Below are 25515 nucleotides of genomic sequence, written 5' to 3'. Positions count from 1 at the left end.
CTCCCGCCCGTCTTCATATATATATGCATACATACATACATATATATATATATATATATCCCTACCATACTCTATCCATTACTGCCACAATTCCTAGTCTTAACCTGAAATTTTAAAATTTCAACCTTGCTACCTCGACCGAAAATTTGCCCCGAAACCTACCACCAAAATCCTAAACTTCAACCAACCTTTTATCTAAAAACCTGCACCCTTTGAAACCATCATCAAGAGAAAATGACAAAATGCGGCCTAAGAGAAATCTACAAAGAGGTGTCAGAGCTTACAATGGAAAATATGAAACAAGAAATCTTTCAACTACAACAAATGCTTGCAACATTTGAGAGAAGACAATTTAAAAAAGTCACCCATAACCACAATGGTGACTTGCCAAATCGAGAGGATGAAGTAAATCCCTCTCACCGGGCAATTGTAAATGATCAATCAATGCCTAAGAATTTGGTTTAGAATAAAAAGAACAAGTCGGAATTCTAGAGTGAAGATTGGCTTGTCAAATTTTAACGGTCACATGGATCCAAACCAGTTCATTGAGTCTCCAGATAGTAGAACAAGTCTTCGAGTGAAAGACTGTTCTACTTGATGTAAGAGTTAAGCTAGCCGCTATCAAGGAAGAATGCTTCTTTGTGGTGAAAAAACTTGAAATGCTTACGCTAGCATGAGGGGAAAATTAAAATCATTGTCTGCTCCAAAATGAAACGAGGGATGCGGCGCATGTACCTACTAGCATATTACTAGCAAGACGTGTTATTGAGCATTTACCTCTTACAACAGAAAGATCTCTATCTGAGGAATACACAGCTGAGTTCGAACAGCTTATGTTGAAGTGTGAGCTACTAGAACCCGAGGAGAATACCATAGCTCAATATCTAAGATGAGATCTATCAGGAAAATGTTAAAGTTACAGCCTTATTAAAAATTATCAGATATCCAAGTCCTAGCTCTGAGGTTGAGAGAAAAACAGAGTTTAATCATCAGATCAGGTAGTAAAAGTATGTCTAGTGGAACATCCAAGCTGACCACGCCTGATAAAAAACTAATTCATAGTGGAGAAAAGATGGAGCCAACACCCTCAAATCCGCTTTTAGCTAGAAAGTGCTTCAAGTGCCACATTGCATCATATTACTCAAACAGGAGACTGATATTGATAACAAGGTTAACCCAAACCACAATAAGACAAGCAAACATTGTTACTGAATGCATATAGGTAGTTACAACCTACACACTTGAAAGAAAAAATATATAAACATAACATCCAGAAATCTAAAATAGCAACAGATATGATATAAAAAGTCAAACAAGGTAGATCTCGGAGGGGGATGGTGATCGACGAGGATTTGAAAGGTGTTGGGATGGTGGACGAGTGGATTGGCGAGCTAAAAACAGCAAGGCAATAGCTTCTTGGGCTCCCCACAGCAAGTACGTGACAGATATTCAAATGGCACTACCGCACTGCTGCCCAAGATATGACAACATAAGAGGAGGGCTAGAACAGCAGTGGCAACGAAGATGGAGGGTTGGAACAGTGATGGGGGTTGTGGTGGACTGCCGAACAGGCAAAGAAAGGTTGTCCTAGGTAGGGGTAGCGAGGAAAAGAGCTGAACAGCAGGAAAACAACAAAAAAGCGATTGTCCATGCAGCAAGAAGGAATGTGTGGCAATGAAATAAAAGGGGTGCATAGGAGTTGGGGAAGGATAAATACCACCTGGAGACCAAAATACAGTCGAAGCACAACCTGGAACCCTATGATACAGCCCTCAAAGAGAAGAAGAGACGTCAGTAGCTATCCTAATACAAAACACAAAAGATTGAATTAAAAACACTAATACAACACATATATAAGCAAAAACTAAAAAAGAATGAAGGATAAAATAAAATAATGCATAAAAAAGAAAATCATGATTGATTAAGGCCACCTCTCCATCTCACGCGATCACAGGAGTTATGCGACTTGCATCCCGATTCCATATCAAAGCTCTTTCGCATCAATCTGCTGAGGTTAGGGGACTTTCCACCTCATCGGTCAAAGTTTTGTTTCCTTGTACTGTGGAATCAAGTCAGACATGTTAAAGATGGCAGAGCTGTTGAAATCTCTCAGTAAGTCAATCTTATAAGTGTTGGCATTCCAAAACACATTCTGATAGAATAAATATTCATCCTCTTTCGACGTAATCTAAGTTGGCACAGCAGATAAACGAGTTATCATTAATCAAGTCTAGAGTCACTACATCTATAAATTGCTCCTCCCACTTCTCGTGCTCCGCTAGATGTATATGATAAACAAGTATGTGAGAAGAAATCAATTATAGGACAAAATATGTGGTAGGTTGCGCTACTCTCAATAATAACCAATCAGTAGAGACATCTTCTCTGGTAGGTCCTAAATCACAATGAAGAATTACTTCCTAACAATGCTCATAAAATAATTTCCAAATTGTGGTTCATCATGTGTGTCTGGCCTTCTATTGGTGGGTACACTGCTGAACTGAATCTAATATTTAAATAACTCCATATAATCTTCTAGAAGCAGCACAAAAGAGCCTCATCTTTGACATGCTAGACCTCTCTCGGTAGAGACAACTCAGAAAGGAGCATATATATCTGAAAATTCTAAATTTCGCTTATTTAGGTTCTATTTGGGCCAGCTTATTTGGTGTGTTTGCGTTTTGAAAGCACATCCAAGGCATTTGTTTAGTGTGTTTTTCTTGCTTACCCGAAAAAGGCGTTCAAGTTTTTTAAAAACGCGGCCAGGGGATCGACCCCACGGCCCACATTCTTACAAACGTTTATTACCCATTGGCCCTTCGTTCCTCGCACAACCCCCGTTCCGCCCTTCCCTCGAATGCTCATATCTCATGATTAGTGGTTTCTTTCACCTCTTCCTCCTTTCTCCGGCCTCTGGTTACTATGTTTTTTAAGTAATTTCAATGGAATGTCTTTCTATATGCAATTTGTGGCGATTTTTTGATGGAATGATAATCTCTATGTGTTTTTTAGATGAAATGGCTTTCTTTATGCTATTTTTTGATTTTTGGATAATTTAGCAAATGGATGAAAGTGAATTGGGGTGAATGTGTTTTTGTGTCATGTGGCTTTACGCGATATTCTGATAGATTGGCTTGTTGTGTTGCTATGATTGTGGTGTTATATTTTCTTCATGTTTATATGCATGGGGTGAATGAGAGGAGCGGCTTAAGATTTACAAGCCTAGCATATAATTCTGATGTAATTGGTTGTGATGTGGGTTGTGGTTGACCTTGGGGGCTTTATATTGTGGTTGTGGGCATTTATATTGTGGTTGTTTAGGGGTTTGTGTGTTTTGTTGGGTTGTGGTTGGGTGCTCTGTGTTATTGTTGTGGGTGTGTCTGGTTGTGTATTGTGTGAGGCTGTGGTTGGGTGGCGGCTATGTTGGGGCCGTGGGTGGATGTGTGGCTGTGTGATGTGGGTTGGGGTTGGGTGTGTGTGTTGTGTTGGACTGTGGTTGGGTGGTGGCTGTGTTGGGGCTATGGGTGTGTGTGTGGTTGTGTGTGATGCGGGTTGTGGTTGGCCTTTGGTGTTATGAGTTGTAGTTGTGGGCATCTATATGGTGGTTGTTTAGGGGGGGTGTGTGTTGTGTTCGGTTGTGGTTGGGTGCTCTGTGTTGTGGGTGTGTGTGTGGTTGTATTATGTGGGGTTGCGGTTAGGTGGTGGTTGTGTTGGGATTGTGGGTGTGTGTGTAATGTAGGTTGCAGTTGGGTGTGTGTGTGTTGTGTTGAACTGCGGTTGGGTGGTGGCTATGTTGGTGTTGTGGCTGTGTGTGTGGCTATGTGTGATGTGGGTTGTGGTTGGCCTTACCTGTTCTGTGTTGTGGTTGTGGTTGTGGGTATCTATATGGTGGTTGTTTAGGGGTGTGTGTTGTGTTGGGTTGAGGTTGGGTGCTTTGTGTTGTGGTTGTGGATATAGGTGTGGCTGCGTTGTGTGGGGTTGTGGTTGGGTGGTGGTTGTTTTGGGACTGTGGGTGTGTGTGTGGTTGTTTGTGATGTGGGTTGTGGGTGTGTGTGTGTGGCTATCTGTGATGTGGATTGTGGTTGGTTGTGTTGGATGTGATGGAGGTGGGGTGGTGGATGTGCTGGAGGTGGGGTGGTGGATGGGATGAGATTTTAGTGGTGGATGTGATGAGGGCGGAGTGTTGACTATGTTGGGGGTATGGTGGTGGTTGTGTTGGGGGTGGGGTAGTGGCTGTGTTGGGGACTGGGGGTGGATGTGATGAGGGTTGGAGTGGTGGGTGTGCTAGGGGTGGGGTGGGGTTGGGTGGTGGATGTGTTGGGGTTGGATGGTGGCTAATGTATATTCTCTAGTTGATCCGAAATATTAATGTTTTCCCTTTCTTTATTTAGTAACGCAATTACGCAATGGTTAAAATTAAAGAAATCAGTTCATCAAACATATGGGATACGGAAGTCACACACATATTCTGTGACTTTGTCTTAATGAGGTTTAGCTAGAAAATAGACTTACTACCTATTTTAACAAAGAAATGTAGCACAATATTATAAAAAAATTTAAAGAAATGACAGGAAGGGAGTACGATATGTGACAATTTAAGAACAAGTAGGATCAGTTCAAAAATGACTGGAAATTACGGAAGGAACTAAAACGGGAATCCATGGGCTTGGGTTGAAATCCAATCAAACGGATTATTGATGCTTCGGAGGAATGGCGGACTGAGACATTGAACGTAATAACCTATCCACTGAAGACTTATTTTTCCTTTATCCTACTTAGTTGTTTGAAGTAATAAACGTGTCTATAAATTGCAGGTAGTGCCATCTGCAAAGAAATTCTATCGGAACTCCTTAAAGTTGTTGGAGGACCCGACCTGCAGACATATATTCATGAAGATGTCCCTTGATCGTCGAGTCGACTATTTACATTTATTTATGGACAATTAATTTTGTGTTCTTATTTAATGGCTTTGGTTTTTTTTTCGTTTGTTTCATGGGTTATCTGATTTGGATATTTTCCTTTCCAGCACAAACAATCTGATTTGGATGTTCTTTTAACGTTGTCTGATTCACACATATTGCCTGAATAAAGCACTTCTTTAGCAAGGACTTACAACAAGAGAGCCTGCAAAGAAAGATTGCGGCGGCAGTAATTTTTTCGTATGAATACTACAACTCATACATCGATCAAACTCTCTGCATGACATCCACTTATATTGGTGATAAATGGGTTGGGGAGTTACTACAATGATACTCCACAATATTCAATAACATATTATGTTTAACAAAAGACACTCCTTACACGACATAATTGAAAAGAAATTGGTCATACTGAGTGGTATACCAACGAATTCATTTTTAAAATAGGTGCAGAATGTGGTGGTCACATTAGTGCTCTGCAACTACATCCGACGGCATTCTTCTTGAACAAATGTAGACTTCAGCATGACTGACGATGATCACATGCAGGTCCCACCAAAAGTATTGAATTTCACGTAGGTCAATCTATACCACAGCCAGGGGCAGAGTCACAAAAAGGTTACACCCACGATGGCAAAGGTGTCGTAGAAATGATTCAATTGTGAGAGTGGATTACCGACGTCATTGTTGGATGTTGATTAGATGATTCATATTTATTTTATCAAGTTCATGTTTATTTTATGTTTCATGTATTATTGAAATTTTAGATATTGTAAGTTTTATGTTGTTTGTAATTGTTTTTCTCTTTTTTCGCTTCATTTTCATTCCTTTTTTGGGCTTGTGAGGTCCATGATGAGACGTTCAACCTTGTGAATTCTTCTGGATGGTCTGTTAGTCACTATTAGTTGGTGTCATATGTGAAATCTTGAAAAAAACAACCAACTTCTTTTTTTTCTTTTCGATGCTAGAGTTTTCGAGGTACTTTTGGATGGTCTGTTAGTCGTTGTTGGTTGGCGTCACATATGAAATCCTGATACAGGCAACCAAGTTCCTCTTTTCTTTTCGATACGGAAGTTTTTGAGCTACTTTTAGATGAACTTCTTTTGTTGGTATGTATAAGTGACACGCAGAAGCTTAGTATTAAGTGAGCTAAAGGCAACCAAAAACCCCTGTTTTATAAGGTTTGTTGTCTTCTTGTAACGACAGGTTTGGTGGGGTTGATATACTTTCTCTGAGACCTCGCACCCGCCCAAAACCGTGTTTATTTTATATTCCATTGATAATTGATATTTTAGATATTATAAGTTTTATGTCGTTTATAATCATTTTTTCTCCTTTATCATTCCTTTTCGTTTTTTTTTTTTTGAGTTTGTAAAGTCTATGATGAGACGTTCGACCTTGTGGGTTCTCCTAGATAGTCTGTTAATCATTGTTGGTTTGTGTCATATGTGAAATTCAGATAAAGATAACAAAATTCCTCTCTTTTTTTCGATGCTTAGGTATTTCTAGATAGCTTTTTTTGGGGTGATATGCATATGTGACACACAACATTGGCATTAAGTGAGCTAAAGGCAACTGAGAACCCTTATTTTATAAGGTCTGATGGTATTTTGTTGTGACAGGTTTAGTGGGGTTGGTGTACTTAGTTCTATGAGTCCTTGCTCCCGCACAAAACTGTAATTGATTAGTGTCTTTGTCAATTTATGTTTGTGTTATGAATAATGGATTGACTTTTGAATCATTTAAGGAATATGAGCTCTAGGATTTCAAAGACCTCCCGAGGAGTGCTTTGTCACAACAGACTATAGACATCCCTACTGAAATCACGTCGGGCACCTAGATACGGGAGACAGTTTTACATGTGCCTACAGAGGATTACGAAAAAGTGACTTCTGCTAGGCAGACAGTTTGGCGGATTCCACTATCAATGATCGGGGTTGAATGTTATCTCTAGAGAACGACATAGCTCGTGACAAACATCATTTGTACTTTAAAATTAAGATTATCATATTTTTAATTGTAATTTTAACATATTTTTCTTTTTTAGCAATCTTGATACTCACTGTTAAGTGAAGTGTGTATCTAATTTTTTGTATTGTTCTGAAGTGGTTTTTAGCTTCTCAAGTATCAAATATATTTTTATAACAGTTCTATTGTAAACAGCATTACTGCACAGAGGCGAAATAATCATTTATCCAGAAAAATTTGCAAAACAGTTGTTTTCCAACAGCACAAACCAAACAGTCAATCAATTTATCTGGATCAGCTACTGCTCAGTAGCTTATCTGGATAAGCTGCTTATCAACAGACCCTTAGAGTTGTCATGCCTATGGTGTTAGTTCATCGAACTCAAGACAGTCTTGGACAATCACTAATAATTCGATTGGAGTCTCCTCACAGGTTGGGCTGTCAAAACAGCTCGTTGTTCACGAACAATTTTTGTTCGACTCATTAAGAAGCTTGTGTAAATTTCGTTCACTAAGTTAACAAGTCAAACACAAATAATTGTTTTGTGATCGATATATAAACGAGTCAAACACGAACAAAGATTTGTTCGATTGTGTTCGATTCATTTTGGCTCGAAATAATTAAATTATATATATATATTATTTTTAAAAAATTTAATTGGCTATAAAGCTACAAATATTTATAATTAATTAAAATTATTAATTAAAAAAATAAAACAAAAATATATTAAATTATATTTAAATGATGTTTCAATATAAATAAGAAAATTTAAATCTTGCCTCGGCTCTTAACATTCTATGGTTGTGTGATTAGGGTTGTCAAAATAACTATGTTTGCGAACGGCTCTAGTTCGGCTCGCTAAGCTAACGAACTGAACACAAACACATTTTTTGTGTTCGAAATATAAACGAGTCGAACAAGAAAATTGGTATTTTTTAACGAACCAAACAAGAGCTTAGCCTAAGCTCGCTCGTGTTCGACTCGTTTACACCCCTACTCATGAGCTCGGACGGAACTACGTGTCATTCTCTCATCAGTAAAATAATCGGTACTCCTTTGTGTTCTCATCTTATTCAGAGTCTACTGTGTCGATGCCCATTTTATCAACAACACTTAGTTCGGTGAAACAGATCATTCCACTAATTGTGCAATCCAATTCAATATGCCCAAATTTGTAGCACTTAAAACACTTTCTGGTAGTGGTTGATTTAGAAATATTGGTTCGCTCCACCAATTCTATACTCTAAATTAATTTTGTTCCTTACGTGGGTTTGGCTTAGATATTCTCTTGAGTGTACTCCTACAATAAGAGTCTGGGGTTGAACCTTGCTTGTAAGACGTGGTGGTCGTCCGGTGATGTGATCTCTTTATTTTGAAGGAGGGCTTCGAAGATCTGGTCTGTAATGAGTTGGTAATTATTGGCGTTGCATCTTCCGTTTCATTGTCTTTTCCCTCACATTAGCGTAGGAGCTTAAATTTTCTTCACCAAAATAATGTACTTTTATTTAATTTGTTGGCAGGTAGTTTCGCTATAATATTCGGTGGGGCTTCCTAGTACTAAAAAAAAAATTTCATGATTTAAAGCCTCTCAAAGACCAAGTGAATGTCAAAATGTGGCAAATTCACAATCACTTTAAAATCCTAGCTTCTCAAGTATTTCAAATCAAATCTTCGGAATAGAGATCCTTCGATCCTGGAATCTGTATGGTGGAAGAGATTCAGTCCACTCTTTCGATCTAACAAGTCGTTGTTGTAGCTACGAGTGACCCGTCTAGATTGTCTCCTCTCGAAGATGGTAAAACTCTGTTACACTTGGAGGATTTCCTCCATAGAAGGTTCTCAGACATCTCTTAACGAATTTATCATAAACGGCATTATGTTATTTCCTCCCGAACAGGTCTCCAACAATTGTCTTTTCGGCCGTGTGGCTAAGATTTGGGTTTAGGTAGGTGAAAGAGGATGTGTATAGTTAGTGTGGGTGGGAAATAAAAATTTCGGGTGGAGGCAGGATTAGGTATGGATGGATGTTAGAAACCCTAGGATGGGACCATAGTTAAACTAGCTCTAATACCAAACCACAATACTAAAAACAAATATTATTATTAAAAGCAAATAAGCGGTTACAAACAATAAACTAGAAAGGAAAAATACAACATGACACCCAAAAATCTAAAAAAGCAACAGACATAACATAAAAACTCAAACTAAAGGTAGATCTCGGGATGATGGCGGTGATTGGCGAGGGTTTGGAAGGCATTGGGATGCTGGACGAGGTGGTTAGCAAGCTGAAAAACAAGAAGGCAATGTCTTCCCAGGTTCCGGACAGCAACTAAGTGAAAGATATCAATGTGGCAAGGTTGTCCGGAATAATGGCAGCAAAGAGGAGGGGGCAGAGTTGGAACAACAGTGACAGCGAAGATAGAGGGCTGGAATAGAGATGGGGATGTGATGGACAGCCGAACAGCCAAATGAAAGCTGTCCTTGGCAGGGTCGACAAGGAAAAGGGCTGGAGAATGATGAAACTGCAGGAAAACAGAAAAAGGGTTGTTGTCCGAGTGGCCTGCAGCGAGGAGGAATGTGTAGCAATGAAGCGGGAGGGATGCGGAGGAGTTGGGGAAGGATAAACACCAGCTAGAGACCAAGATATAGCCGAAGCACCACCTGGAACCCTAGAATACAGCTCTCAAATTGAAGAAGAGATGTCGGCAGAGATTCTGATACAAAACACATGAAAAGCTGACGTCCAACCCTAATATAACACATGTATAGGAAAGGAATAAAAAAGAATAAAGGATAATAGAAAGAAAGCATAAAAAGGAAAATCTTTTTAGGTATTTTGTGAGAAAAATAACTGACAGCGGGAAATGTGCGGCAATTCTCCAGTGATTGTGAGAGTCCAGAGCAGTGCGCTCCCGTGTCAGAAATCTTTCAGAGCGGTTGAAGCAATTGACAGTGACACATGAAAGAATGGAGATGTCAAAGTGGAGTATCAGCATGCAGCCAACGAGAGAGAGAGAGAGAGATGCTATTGATTCAGATGCTATTGATTCAAGCTAAGCTATTGATTCAAGCTAAACCCATGATAAAGACCCAGCAGAACTAACATTGATAGTTCTAGAAGGTTGTGAGTCTGAGGAGTTGATAACAGAAAAGTGGCAGCCCATGTTGAAAGAGTTGTTGGATGCAATGACAGACAGTTTAACTCCTAAGAGATTGACACCACTATGGGTGGTCCAACATGTCATTACTTCAGATAGAGATAAAAATTTTGAACTATTTTTGGAAGACTATATAGAACAAACTAAATACTAAGTTTTGATCAGTTTAACAGCACGTCCACAAATAAATGATAAGACATGAGTGGCAAACTGTAATTTTGGAAATCTCTTTGGGCGTTTTGTGAGAAAAATAACTAACAATAGGATTCAAGTCTTTCCAGAGGAAAAAAAAAACCTCTCCTAGCTAGGGAGAATGATGTGAGAGCATTACTCCTGGGATGTCGCGCAATTTCTGCAAGATCTGCAATTTGTGAGTTCAACAGGATCACAGACGACCCCGCAATCATGGGTTCAAAATAAGGTGTTGTAAACTTTCAATCATTTGGATTTTCTTCTTTTCTTGACTTCATTATTATTTTCATATTTCTATTTAAGTCATTTTCTATAGGGGAAACTATTTATATCTTTTTATTTTCTATTTTTCAGACATTTGCTTGATTTTGACTATTTTGTATATCGTAATCTCTAAATTTTACCTAAGTAGTGTTATATCATTTTCTTTTTACAATTGGTGTGTCTGTAGCTTACTCAATAACAGGTGGTGAACCTCCTCACTGCACATACCGCGCCATTTCATCGCCTGTCTCGCTGTTTTCAGCAGTGGCAGCCGCCGAACAGCTCAAACCTGCTTTCTAGCACTAGATTTCATAACTTATTCCCCTCCAAATGTCGTCGAGGCTGTTTTATCTTTCTCTTGTCATTCCACAACCACCTATACTCTAAATCCGCATCCCAAGCATCTTCTCGGAGCCCTAGAATGATATCAATGTATTTAAGGGTTAGTTATCTGAATCTATGAAAATTGGTTTTGAATTTTTAAGCAGATTTCTCTCTTCAATTTTAACAAATAGTCGAGATTTTGAATTCCTTTTTTTTTTATCATAAATAAGACTTAGTTGGAAACATGAAAAACAGAACCTTTCTTCCTCCTCTATCCCCGGCTATTATAAGACAGTAGCAGCACAACCCTTCCCTTACAAATTTGGTTGGGCCTGACAGCCAACAACGCTAGGGAAAGTCACCAAGCAACCAAACTTCACTTCAAATGATTCTGGCTGACTAAAATATGTCTAGAACAATTATTCCAAGAATTGGATCGTGCTGCTCATTGGAGAGTATTTAAGAAATTGTGAAGGAGAAAAGCAGAGGAATCTTCATTAGCTTGGTCATCAAATCTCTTGCAACAATGTATTCAAGACTCTTCAATCGATTATGACTTAATTTGTTTTATGTTTTCAAAATGCATTCATTCTAGAGATGAAAAAGAACTTGAATAAATGAATCATAGAAATGCAATCAAATGCAACTACACTTAAATGCTGCAACCTTTCAGGTAATTTTGCCGCTCTTACCACAAATTCCAAGAGTTGCCGATCTTTCATTGCCCTAAGCTCCGCAATATCCCACAACCCTTTTTCAGCCAGCTTTTTGAGTGAGCTGCAGTTTGGCAAAATATCTATCTTATGAAATCAATGAATTTAAAACCCAAATTAACTTTACTAAAAAATTAAATTCAGACCTTTCCTTGTATAGCCGTTGCACATCTGGAAATTCCTCCTTGAGATTGTTCCTTTGTATTACATCATAAGCATTCTTAAGCATTTTCATTTCAACATACTTCTGAACTAGAAGACATATCATTGGCTTCCCCATGAACACAGCCCACTTTTCTGCAGCTTTAAAATGATTATTATCCATCATTTTCAGCAGAAAAGATTGACCTAGGTGGACAGAGAAGTGTTCCACCAGTACCGTGGCAGTCATATATGACTGGGACTCGATGAAGTCAAATATATGACTTTCAATAAAAGCCCTTGCTTTCTCCATATCATCTTTTTTTCTCACAGAACCAAATTTGGCCTCCCCAATATCTTTCAGCTCAATTTCAAAAAGCTCCAATATTTTTATGAGAATTCGTTCTTCATGACTGACAGAACAAGCAAGGATGTCAACAAATAGCTGAGCAGCAAGAAGTTTGGCTTCTGATAAAACTCCAAGTAAAGGCTTTCGATTTTTCAGACGTTTAAGAGAGCACATAAGCAAGTGACTGAATCCTTCAGCATACTGGAGGCCCAACTGAGGCAAAATATAAAGGCATTGAACAATAAAAGTGTATGGATCAGGCTGAGGAGCATTATAAAGCGCTTGAAAAACATGTTGTTGAAGGACGTTAAACTTATGAGTCGCTTTACGTGTACCTATCAACGTCAGCACTAAATTAGCAAGGCACGCATTTAACAATTGAATATAAAGAATCACAAGCACGTATAGAATCACTTTTATAAAATGATGTAAGTTCAAAAGAAGCTTAACCAGGCCAGTGAACCAAGAATAGAAGAAGAAAAAAATACCAGCAAATAGCGAATTAAGTTGCATGCATGTTCCAACATAGTACAAAGCTTACAATGTTTGACTAACTGAGCAACAGTTTACCAGATAAAACATGCAAACCCACGCATATATTAAAAGCATATCTAGGGCTAGCAAATGAAAAATAAACTAGTTGTTAAAGCATAAGAGAAGAGTGCTGTCAAATTTAATAAGGGACAAAATTGCAAAATGATCAGAGCATGCACTGATGCACCACAAATAATATAAATAACCATGACATTTCTATAAATTTGAATCCAAAACATACTGAAAACACGCTCAGTACACCAATCTCATCTTGCATATTTATAAAAGGCTATAAGAGGGGATGAAACTTTTTTCAAGTTTTACCCCAACCAACTACCTATAAAGCTAATACCAGCCTTAAAAAGTGGCATAAAATTTAGTTTTCTGATTTTATCCGTACAAACTATACTGGTGCTATGGTAAGCCTATATCCAAACTACTAACAACCAATGCGGAGGATATTGAAAGAAAATCTTATTTTTCTTTAAGTAAAAACTTACAAGATGACAGTAGACCAAAAAAGAGGCAAACTTATAATAAATTCTTATAATAAATTCTTACTACAAAACTCGAGATGCTACTAAATCGACTGCCCAACACATAACAAAACAATTTTATTTATAATAGCAAAAGTAGACTGAATCCAAGCAAAACTTAATCAGCAACGCTATAGTACAGACACAAAAAATCTATTTTTTTAAAGCATTGCTTTTGCCTTAAAGAAGTTTCTTTTATAGTTCCCACTTAAGATTTTGTTAAATTAGTGGGAATATGGGACCCAATTGTCTACAAAAATCATGTGACTACTGTCATTTAGCTCAGTTTGATTGCAACGGTTTTTGCACCTTAGCCCATCCTTTTGCCAATGTCTCACTATCTATTGATGTGTTGTGTCTTGAGACATCTAATCACCATGCTTAAGGATTGGAGCAGGTGTTGAAAATAGCTCCAAAACTTGTTTCTAGTACTCTCGAAATAACATCAGCTTCATTATTATGAACCTTTATGTGGTTATTTCCTCTCATTTTACCACAAATACCCTTGAAGGAAAATTCAAAATTGCCCAATGTCTTATTGATCATCATTGCCTTACTAGAACTGATAACACATTTTATGTGGGTTAAATTATCATCCACATCGATTATTATCCACCATTTTACCGAAAATTATATTTTGATTGCATAGACAAATTATGAGCTTCAATACAAAGTCTTGGATTCTTTGTGGTCTGTCATAAAGTATAGCCGTTTTGACTACTAAATCTTAAGAAGAAATAGCTACATAATTGAGAGATCATAAAAATCTCTATAATTAGGTGAGCTCTAGAATTTTATGCTAACTAGTTGTGAGAGATTAATGTCTTCTGAAGTAAATGCTAGAGTCCTCTTAGATTAGAAATCACTGACTAACTATTATATTTCATAAAGGATGATGTTGCTAGCTATATTTTATTGCATAATTAATTAGATCCAAAGATTATGACTTGTCACATTTGACAAGACCTGATACAAGTAGTAACCCCAAATTGTTGACTAACAAGTTTTTTTAATCTATAAGTTAATGTTAAAATATATAACTTCATATGAAGCATTAATCTATTGTTATTATAAGTACTCATGAAAAATCAACAATTCCTACCAAAAAATAAAGAAATTCTAAAGAAAATATTCTAAATAGAAGCATCTGTAATAGAAACGAAAAAAAAAAATAGTAGAATCCCTTCTGTCTCTTGGTTTGTTTATAAATACACCCATCTACAACTTATTATGATGCCTAGGAAACGACATACTATTAAGGATGATGTTATTGAATCAGCGTATTCTACCCCTCAGCCTCTGACAGTTGAGAGAGATGATAAATCTAGTAATCTTGAAATGGTTGCCTCCAATAAAATTAGTACCAGTGCTCATATATTAAAAGAATTAGTTACTGTGAAAAAATAATTTACCAATTGTAATCCTAAAATAATATGTACTCATCATTTTAAACTTGAAAAGAAGCTCGATCATCTTGCTATTATTTTAAAATGATCCAAGACGAACATCAACAAAAAAACTTTCAAGATCTCTTAAACAAATTTGGAGGAACTAATCAATAAACCTAAGATTAGGAAATCCTATCTAAAGAAAGTTCGGATGAAATTTAAGAATTGCAAAAATTGAAGAGCAATTTGCTTCACTTCAACTAGAAGAAAACGAACAACAAAATGGATTTTAACAAAATTAATTATCATAACTTTCAAAGGGTAGATATCACTACTCTCACCCTATGCCTGTGGGCATTTTTTATTAAGAACACTTGAGAATTTTCAATATGATTATAATCCAACTCATATCTATTATCGTGGATATCACTACTGTCACCCTATGCCTGTGGGTAATTTTTATTAAGAAAACTTGAGAATTTTCAATATGAACTAGAGATCACTAATGTCACCCTATGCCTGTGGGTATTGTTTTATTAAGAAGACTTGAGAATTTTCAATATGATTATAATCCAACTCATATCTATGAATGGAACTTAGTTGTAGTGAAAAAATAAATCCAAGACTTATTGCAAAGAAGACCTGTTTAAGCTACTGCAGCACGTCTTTATAATAATACACCATTCAAATAGAAAAAATTATCGTCCAAGGGTTCACAGGTATGTTACAAGGTTTTAGTGATAATTTTTAACTTCCGCCTAAAGAGAAAAAATAATTAATCCACCCAAACTCAAGGATCCATCATCATTACCTCCTACCACCATAGTTGATGATGCTATTTATTGCAGAGATCTTGAACATTTTACCATGAATAATTTCAAGTCGAGAAGAATAAATTCATTCTCTTCTCCAAAAGATTTAATGTCCAATGTTAACTCACATTCATTGGTGCATGGATGTTTTCCTCTATAGAGTTATGCATTTATCAGATACAGATTACAGCCATTGGAAGCAAAAAGTTATTGAAGAACTTCAACTCTTTTTATCAAACATGTTAAACGACATCTTCTTAATCCACAAACTAGCAAATTTCCTATGACACTTGTACCTATGGCAAGCTAATTAGTGCCTGCATAATAGAAGACCTTGATCTGTAGTGATATTAAACTCAGAGAACAAATACAAAGAGAAAAAATTACAGAAGATGCAATTTAGTTGCTATTGCCGATAATTCTATTATGGACTGGTTAAAAAATCTTCCCACAAAAGGGAGCATCAAGAAAATAACTCAAAAAAAAAAAAGAAAAAAATGGATGAAAAATAAACATCCAAAAGGATCCAACAAACCCATTAAGGGAAGTTAAAAAAAAAAAAGAAGGTAACTGCTACAGATGTGGACTAACAAAACACTAGCCAAAAAATGCATTATAAAAAAGAAACTTATTGATTTGAATTGTGATGAAAGAATAAAGAAGACCATAATAAAAGTTCTTTTTAAATCTAATGAATCTTCCAATTCTAGTTTTGAATCGCAGAAAAAATTTCATAAAAAACGATTCAAAAATTGTTGTGATAATTGTTCACAAATAAATTGTTATAAATCATTCAAAGTAATGAATTAGCTTAACAACCGAACAAATGGTCAGAAAGATGAACAAAAAAAGGTATTAGTTCAAAATTCTGATAACAAAGGAATGAAAAAGATCTTAGATTTATTTGAAAATAAAACGAATAATTATGATGAACTCTAATCATACATTATGAGATAAATACTCAATATTATCTAGATAAAAAAAATCTCCCAAAACGGTCAATGACCTTAAACAATAGATTAATAATTTCAACAATGAAATAATTAATCTAAAAGCAAAACAGTCTATTATGAATAATAAACTAATAAACCTTGAACATAGCCATCAAAAACAAAAATCCCATCAGTAAGATCCTACACCCATATTGTGGGAGTCGATTTTATCAACACCCATCAAAGATCATTATGCATAAGCGGTTCATATTCATAGATCTAATCAAAAATCAACAATATGTTATTTCATACCTCACTGCATTAGTAAATAGTAGTATATATATGAATTGCATCCAAAAACGAATAATTTCTACCAAATATTTTGAGAAAACCTCTCATTGAATACATCAATTAGGGGAAACCAAATCAAAATCAAATACAAATTATCATCAGTTCTAATTTGGAGATATGATGTTCGAATAACCACAATTTTCTTTCCCTTGTCAAAAACTTTTCGCAGCATATGGCTTTAGGAAATCCATCGTCTATTATAAAACTTGATAACACTACTATTTACTCTGGTAAATTGGAAAAATAAATTATTCTTAAAGTTTTTACTGATCCGAAAGAAAGTATCTTTAATGAAATGAATAAAATTCATTTCAAAAAACTACAAACTAACTCCCTTAAGAAAGTTGTTGTAGGGAATCTATCATCCAGCATCTTCATAATGAGAACCCTCAAAAAGAGAAAAATAATCCTCATCACTAAAGATTTCCATGATAAAATGTCTATTGATCTTCCATGTGAAAACAATTTCGATGAGACAAATACTTCAACAAAAACTAGTCCTTATCAAAAATACAGGGAATATATTAAACTATGCGATAGAGAGATCAATGATCCCTTAGCAAAAGGACTTACTAGAAAATCTCACTTCCCATTGAACTATACTGCTTTTTATGTCATGAGCATCACTAAAAAAGAATGTGAAAAACCGAGATTATTATTAAATTATAAACCTTTAAAAAAAATTATTTAATACCAGGTTGGACACTTTTTTTTTGCTGAGATTTAAATTATTTGGACACTATTCTCTTTTTCTTCAATTTGGAGAGTTGTCTTTTTTTTTTTCTTGAAGTGGGGAAGTTGTATCTTGAGCAGAATGGGAGGTGGAACCTTTCAAAGTCTGTACACCACTATCTTAGCCGCCGATTTCATCCCTCCTTGCTATTTTTCTATAATGACCACTTTTCCGTTTATCCCTTTTCCAAACAATTTTCTTTCTTTAAGTTTTCCAATCTCTTTTGTATTGAAGTACCCCAACCGGCTTACCAATCCTTACATATTAATGTAGGAACCCTTAATCGATGTCACTTGATATCAAAGATTTTAAACCATAGAATTTTTTTTCCCAAGATCCAAAACCTAACCCACGAACAACACCAACATTCTCAGCCTAAACCTGAACATAAACTTTTGACTAACTAAAGATCAAAAATCCAGCTTAGCCAAAACCCTAGTTATTGGATATCTACTGCCACCAAAAAGAAATCCTCAATGACATGGTCAAGGCCTTACTATGGAAGATATGGAAAGATAAGTCCTCCAATTATTACAAAGGCTCGTTAATTTTGTAAGAAACGGCTTTGGGAAATCACTCATAACAACAATAGTCCCAACCAAATGGAGAAGATATAACACCTTATTTCATCTCCTCGAGAGAGTTGAAGAGAGGGAGCTGAAGTGAGAGATTGGGAACATGAAAGGGTAAATTCGTTTTATAAATAGACATGGGACATAGGCAGGAGACTTACGAGCGCAAGCTAGGGCTTCCTGTAGCTGACGACGAAGACAGCTGGTGAGGATGACAATGTGTAAGATCGAAGCCGAGCAGAACGTCCACTTCGCATGCAAATCGTAATGTCATGTTGGGAAGGAGACTTGTGAATGTCTCGTGCGATCGAACCGAAGGAGTATTCCTGTGAGTGTATCATATGTGATAGAAAAAGCTTCGAGCAACCGACGTTGAGGAAAAGAGGACACACCAATTTTGTGCAAGTTAGAGCAGGCGATCGAAGTAGGGTGAGTATTACTTTTTTATTGAATTAAGGCTCATGATAAAGAATTTCAGTTTGAAGGGAGAATAAGGAGAAATGCACGAACTAAAGAAGGAGGGAGATTGATATGAGCAAACTCCAGTAAGGTGAGTTCGAGTTAGGAATGTATCTGGGGACAGATGTATCATGCTCCGAGGTGATGATTATCTCCTCCATCACTCTCCAAACTTTTCCTTCCAGCTTGCCGCCTTTCCCCTTGCACCGCACCTTCCCCCTACCTTCTCAACTCCTACTGTTGAGCTCTATCGGCAACCTTCTAGTTGGCTGCCAAGACCCCGTCGTCCCTCTCCCTACTACCGCAAACCCCCTCCAGAGCCCACTTTGCCACCACCAGACATCCCATCACCCTTTGTTGCGGCCGCATCCCTTCAAAACCGTCCCCATCCACTTCAGTCACACTCCTCCCAACTCGGTCTACTTTCATCACCCCTTTCTACACCCCTACCTACAGCCACCACCTCTCAAATCACCTCTTACATATTGTACAGTTGAGGTTCATCATGTTTCCCCATGTCCTAGAAACTAGTTTGAGTTTTGTGTGGTTTTATTTCAATTTTACGAGCATTTGATGAGACTACTTTAAATTTTCATCAACAATATTTGCGTTTGATTATTTTGAGTTAATTCTGATATCAATTGGTATCATAGCTAATCTAACACTAGTTGTATCTTAGAATTTCCTAACATCCTTTTTAACCCTTCACCAAATTTTTTTTTTCTTTTTTATCCTCAACCACCCCTTCTAAATCCAAACCCTAAACAAGTCACCATAGAGATACTCATTGAAACCTACCAAGAATGAGATGCAACGGGAGATCCATTGGCTTCAACAGAGGCTTGCGGAGATTGATGATGAAATCCCTGGACCCAGGGGAAAATTACCCTCGATCATAATCTCGAGAGTCTAAGAGGAAATAGGGACAAGTATTTGAATCTATTCTAAAGGCAAGACATCAGCGTTAAAGAATAAAGCTCCGCCGCTTCGAAATTCAGTATCAGAGGAGGCAAAGAAAAGAGCCTACATATGGAGGACACGAGGACTTTGGCATCAAGGTGGACCTACCAAAATTTGATAGAAGTATGAATTCAAATGACTTTATCGACTGACTGCAATCTATGGAGCGAATCATCGAATGTGAGAAAGTGTCAGAAGATAAACGGGAAAAATTAGCAGCCATCAAGTTAAAGAGGAGCGGCTCCTTGGGATGAGAGAACTTACGAAGGCAGAGGAAGAGAGAAGGCAAGGATAAGATTACTAAGTGAGAAAAGATAAGGAAAAAGATGCAAATGAAATACCTTCCACCAAATTACCACCAAGGCATGTTTATAAGACTCCACTATCTACAGAAGAGAAACTTTTAGTGGGGTTAACGGCACAGTTCGACCAATTGCAGATAAAGTGTGAGTTGGTCAAGCCAGAGAAACAAACTGCAGTCCGGTATTTGGGGGGCCGAAGCCCGCTATTAGCAATGTTGTGAAGTTACAATCATATTAGTCATTGGGGAATTTCCAAATATTAGTCTTGTAGGTGAAAAGATAACTAAAACAGAGAAAGCAGCAATCTTCATTCAGGCAATAGTTCTCATTTAAGAAGTCACCTACAGCTACAACAACCGACAATGGTACCTCTAGAGGAGTTGTCAAGACAAGTCAGGGAAGCAATAAGACAAATTTGAGTGGAAAGAAGAAGGAACAAGTTAGCTTGCCCGATACATTGCCTTTTAGGAGGTGTTTTAGATGTCACGGCTACAGGTACATGGCCTCTAGCTATCCCACAAGTCAGGTTATTTCATTCACAGATCAGGGTGTCGACGAGGAATCAGATGATAGTACAGAGAAAGAACTTTAGCTCCAGAGTGATGAAGGAGATATATTAGTCATAATGAGAGTTCTGCAGTCAAAGCCGGAGAGAGATCGATCATGGCTGAGGCACAATATCTTTCGCACTAAGTGTAGCATAGGGCAAGTTTTTTAATTTGATTATCGACGATGAGAGTTGTGAAAATGTGGCGTCCACGTTAATGGTAAAGAAATTGGGATTGGTCAAACAGAAACATCCTCCATCTTATTCTCTTAACTGATTGAAGAGGGAAAAGCGATGGGCGTGGATCAGTAGTCTTTGGCTGAATTTTCAATTGAGGGTAAGTTACAGGAGCAACTGTGGTGATACATGATTCCAATGGATGCGTGCTACATTCTGTTAGGGAGGCCTTGGTAGTTCGACTATAAAACTCAATAGAACGGCTTCAAGAATACTTACTCTTTTAAAAATGACAAGAAACACATTGTATTGTCACCTGTTAAAGATACGAGAGGTGTAGACGACACAAGAAAGCGTTAGTCTCAAGGGTCGCCTCCATGCAATCAATTTGAAATGCTCCAGTGGCATTGACCTTAGTCCTACTAGAGAAAACTTGAGAGAGTGAGATACCAACACCGCTACAGCCACTATTACATCACTTTAAGGATGTGATGACAGACAATTTTCCAAAGAGATTGCCGCCACTGAGAAATATTTAGCATACCATAGATCATATCAGTGTTATCAAACTGGCTTTCCAACAGATTGAGACCTGCAGAGTACGAGAGTTGCAGCGACAGGTACAAGATCTCATCGCAGGAGGGTTGGTTAGAGAAAGCACCAGTTCATCTGTTGTCCTCGATCTGATGGTACCCAAGAAGGATTGTTCGTGGCAAATGCGCATTGACAGTAGAGCCATCAACAAGATTGCCGTCAAGTGTTGGTTTCCCATACCTCGCCTGGATGAACTCTTGCATCAATTCCACTGAGCCACCAACTTTTCCAATATCAACTTACACAGTAGGTATCATTAGATCCGGATGAGGTCAGAAGACGAGTGGAAGACCGCTTTCAAGACACAATATAACTAATATAAGTGGATTGTTATGCCTTTTGTATTGTTGAATGCGCCCAACACTTTTATGAGGTTGATGAATCAGGTAATTGGGCCCACATTGGGAACTTTATTGTGGTATATTTTGATGACATACTAATATACAGCCGATCCGAGAAGCTGTTTAAGCACCTGAGGATGGCGGTTAAGGTGTTGCGAGCAGAAAAGTTATATGTCCATCCAAACAAGTGCCACTTTATGACGGCCCAAGAATATTTTTTGGGTTATATCGTTTACAGTGTAGGCAGTCAAATGGATTCTACAAAGATCAAAACCAATGTGAGCCGGACCACACCACAGTCTTTCACTGAGTTGAGGCAATTTCTGGGACTAGCATCATTCTAAAGGCGATTCATCAGGAACATCAGTATCATCACCGCCCCATTGACAAAGCTTTTAAAGGGAGAGGAATTATAGTGGACAGAGGCAGCTAAGAATAGTTTTAATACTCAAGAAGAAGGTGACCCAAGCTCCAGTCTTGGCAGTACCATATTTCAACCAGTTGTTTGAGGTAGAGTGTGACGCATCCAACGTGGGGATAAGAGCAGAGTTGAGCCAAGGAGGTCACCCCATCGCCTTTTTAGTGAGAAGCTAAATGATTCCAGGAAGAAAAACTCAACGTACAATAAAGAGTTTTATGTCATTATGAGATCTCTTGAGCACTAGAGCAATTATCTACTGACGAGCGTGTTTATGTTTTTCACAGACCACAAAGGCTTGAAATTCTTGAACAACCAGAGAAAACTAAAGGGAGTTATTAGCATCATTCTGGTTCATGCTTAAGAAAAAGGCAAATAGCAAAACCCCATAGCAGATGCACTAAGTTGTCATCAATTGTTGATTACTACGATGCAGGCACGAGTCATAGGATTTGAGGTAGTGAAGAAGATATACAAAGCAAATGAAGATTTCGAGAAAGTCTGGGAGCGGTGCCAGGAGAAGTTAACTTGCAGTACTACAAATCTAATGGTTACTTGTTCTATTAGAGTAAATTGTGCATTCCTAGATATTCGTTGAGGGGGTCCATTGTTCAATAAAGCCACATGGGAGGACTTGCAGGGCATTTTGGTAGGGACAAGACTCTCGAACTCGTGAGAGAGCATTTCTTTTGGCACTGACTAGCGAGAGATGCGGAGCGACAAGTCAGACAATGTCGGATTTGTTACGTGACAAAAATTGGGGGGTATAATGCAAGGCATATACGCCCCATTACCAGTACCTGAGGCACTGTGGGTAGATGTTAGCATGGATTTATTGTGTGACTTCCGAGGATACAGCGGAACAAGGATCCAGTCATCGTCGTGGCGGATTGATTCTCGAAGATGGTGCATTTTGTACAATGCCACCGAACCTTGAATGTATCGCATGTCACCGACTTGTATTTAAATAAAATTGTGAGATTGCACAGGATACCCAGGACCATCACTTCATACAGGGACGTCAAGTTTGAGTCACTTCTAAAGGACTTTATAGGAAAAAGTATGCACTAAGCTCCAATTCAATTCCACAGCTCATCCACAGACGGAGATAGTGAACAAAAGCCTTGAAAATCTTCTGAGATGCTTTGCTGAAAAAAATATTAAGCAGTGGGATCTGATTCTAGCTCAGATTGAGACTGCTTGCAGCAAATCCATGAGTCAGACTACGGAATGCATCCCATTTGAGATAGTGCACAAACGCAATCCGCTCACTCCATTTGAATTGGTACCGTTGAGGTTGACATTAGAAATTAGCGAGGATGATAAGAAATGAATGCACGAGATTCAGAAGCTCCGCAAGGATGTCGGAAAGAAAATCGCTAAACAAAACTTCAAGTATCAAGCACAGGCAAACAAAACCAGAAAAAATGTGACTTCAAGAAGGGGACCTAGTGTAGATCCGGTTGAAGAAAGAAAGATTTCAGTGGGAGCATTTAGAAAACTCAAGCCCCGATAAGATGGACCTTTCAGAATACTCCAGAAGTTGCATGGTAACGCTTACAAAATCAACCTGCTAGGAGACCATAATGTTTTTGTTACATTCAATGTCGCAGACTTGACACGTACTATATAATAGAATCATACTGCATGATAAGTTTAATTCAAATAAATAAAAACCTAAATAAATTCCTTAATTAGATTAATGTGAATTTTGAACCAATCATATTATACAAATGATCGGGTTTAATACAAATGGCTAAACAACCTAATATTTTCATTAATTAATTAAATTTGAATTTTGAACTAATCATATTATATAATGAACATGTACCGTATCATATGTTTCCTTAATTAAGTTAAGAAAGACTCTGAAATAAAAAGTTAATCGATACTAATCAAATATATATCGAGATCATACTATATAATATTTCACTAATCAGTCAATTTAATTATTTAGAATTTTTAAACTAATGCACCTCAAATATATTATTTCTTTTGAATCCTAAATATCAGAAAATTCATTCATATTAATAAATAAATATAGATTGCAACAAATTCATTAATAAAAAATACATTTTAAAATTTTTAACCTAAAGCACCTAATAATAAGAACCCACTTATGCTATTGACCAGATAAATAAAGTACATCTTAATTTTTTTAACCTAATGACCAAATAATAAGAAGCCACTTATTCTATTGGCCTGACACTTAGTTCACCTACTATACATGAACTGAAACTCAACGAGAGAATTATAGATGCCACTAAACAAAACAAGGAGAAACAAATTGCTTAAAAGGTTGATGAACTAGATGATAGTAAGACGAACAGCTCTATCGATGTGATTTTCTTTTGAGAATGTTCAACACCTTTCTAAGAAATAAAAAGAAGAGATTCTAAGACCAAAAAAAAGGTAAGGATAAATCAGTTTCTAAGAAAAATCCTAACATAATTGGTTAGAGTGCAATAAATCAAAGCATATAAAGTGAGAGTGTCCAACTCCTAGAAGGACTTATTTGAAGAAAAATGTGATCTCAATAAATTCTAAAAAGTTTCAAAAAGAATCTTCTAAATCAACTGGGATATAGAAATATCTGACAATGAACCTAAGGGAAATTAACGATTTATGTATAATGGCCCAAATGAGATCATGAAATTCAAACTCGGAGCATATATATGATCTTCCCTATGATAAATTACTTCCAATGGTTGAATAATCACATAATAGCTTTAAATATATTAGGAAAAAATATTATGTTATCAAAGAGTTTTGCAAGTTCAAAAAATTAACATAGCATACTAGTGCAAGGGTTAAGTAGAAAAAAAGAATTTGAAAGATAAGAATTTATTGTTCATAGAACTTTTAAGAAAATATAATCCCATGCCATTAGTAATTTTTATGATAGATAAATAAAAAGACGAGTTTCATATTAAAATAGAATAACATAATAGTACCAATTATAGTTTAAGAGATAAACAAAATAAATTGACAAGTTTCTCCTGCACATCTTCATGCATACAAAAAGGGATAATATGTCATTTCTCCTTCTTTCATAGAAAGAAAGGTAGAATAAGTAAAAAATTAATCAATTCCAAGCCTAATAGGATTAAGTGATATTCATTGATTCACATAAAAACATAGCTTAAATCATACGAGTGTTACATAAAGGAGGATTCATAAGATTGAGACTATATCATGGTATCAATATTCATTAGTAAACCCAAGATGATAAAAATTAAAACGCAGCATAGTTTTGTACGACTAAACAGTCTTTAAGCTTAATATTCATTAGTGAACCCAAGATAAAAATTAAAACGTAACATAGTTTTGTACAATTAAACAGCCTTTAAGCTGAATCTAATTTTTGAGAATTATTTGGTCATATAACTAGAATTAAGCTTGAATCGTGCTAAATATAGATTTATCATCCATTAAAACCAGTTGTTTTTGTAATCTTACTTTCTCCCCATTTGAGCTAAATCCTAGATTTAGTGCAGCTTATGAGGTCTGGGATTTAATGGGAATTTACCCGTGAACGGAGGTTCAGAACAAGAAGCTGGTGTAGTCAGTGAATGGGCAACCATTTCTCTCAAGAACTTCACTTATCCTTCACATGCAATCAGTCTCATGAATGCCTACTCTTAGGGCTGTTTGGCGCAGCTATGGGGCTGCAGCGAGGCATTCCGCCGCGGATTCGGTCGTGTGATTTGGGAGTCGCGGGAGCGTTCTATTAAAAAAACCAGATAATCCCCACCGCAACATGCGAGGTACTTATGTGCTTTTTCCAATTTGCTATTACTCCCGTGCCAAACAACCCCCCCCCCCAGGGTG

General features: G+C 37.0%; 1 protein-coding gene and 1 long non-coding RNA gene across 5 annotated transcripts in view; both read right to left on the bottom strand.

The window, feature by feature from the left end:
• The window catches only part of LOC110032473, a 157407-nt gene that overhangs the window by 109214 nt on the left and 22678 nt on the right, over window positions 1-25515 (bottom strand). For all 4 annotated transcript variants that reach the window (XM_020736121.1, XM_020736118.1, XM_020736119.1 and 1 more), the window contains 2 exons: window positions 11685-12363; window positions 11518-11602 (listed from right to left, as the gene is read on the bottom strand). In XM_020736121.1, coding sequence (XP_020591780.1) covers window positions 11518-11602; window positions 11685-12363 — 764 coding nt within the window. The remainder of the gene's footprint in view (window positions 1-11517; window positions 11603-11684; window positions 12364-25515) is intronic.
• LOC110032474 overlaps window positions 23836-25515 on the bottom strand; it is a 10274-nt gene continuing 8594 nt past the window's right edge. The window contains exon 3 of the long non-coding RNA XR_002294857.1: window positions 23836-23847. This is a non-coding gene — a long non-coding RNA (uncharacterized LOC110032474). The remainder of the gene's footprint in view (window positions 23848-25515) is intronic.

Source organism: Phalaenopsis equestris, unplaced genomic scaffold (assembly GCF_001263595.1).
Source record: "Phalaenopsis equestris unplaced genomic scaffold, ASM126359v1 Scaffold000949, whole genome shotgun sequence".
In the NCBI taxonomy this organism is placed as follows: domain Eukaryota; kingdom Viridiplantae; phylum Streptophyta; class Magnoliopsida; order Asparagales; family Orchidaceae; genus Phalaenopsis; species Phalaenopsis equestris.
This window is presented reverse-complemented; position numbering and strand designations above follow the sequence as displayed.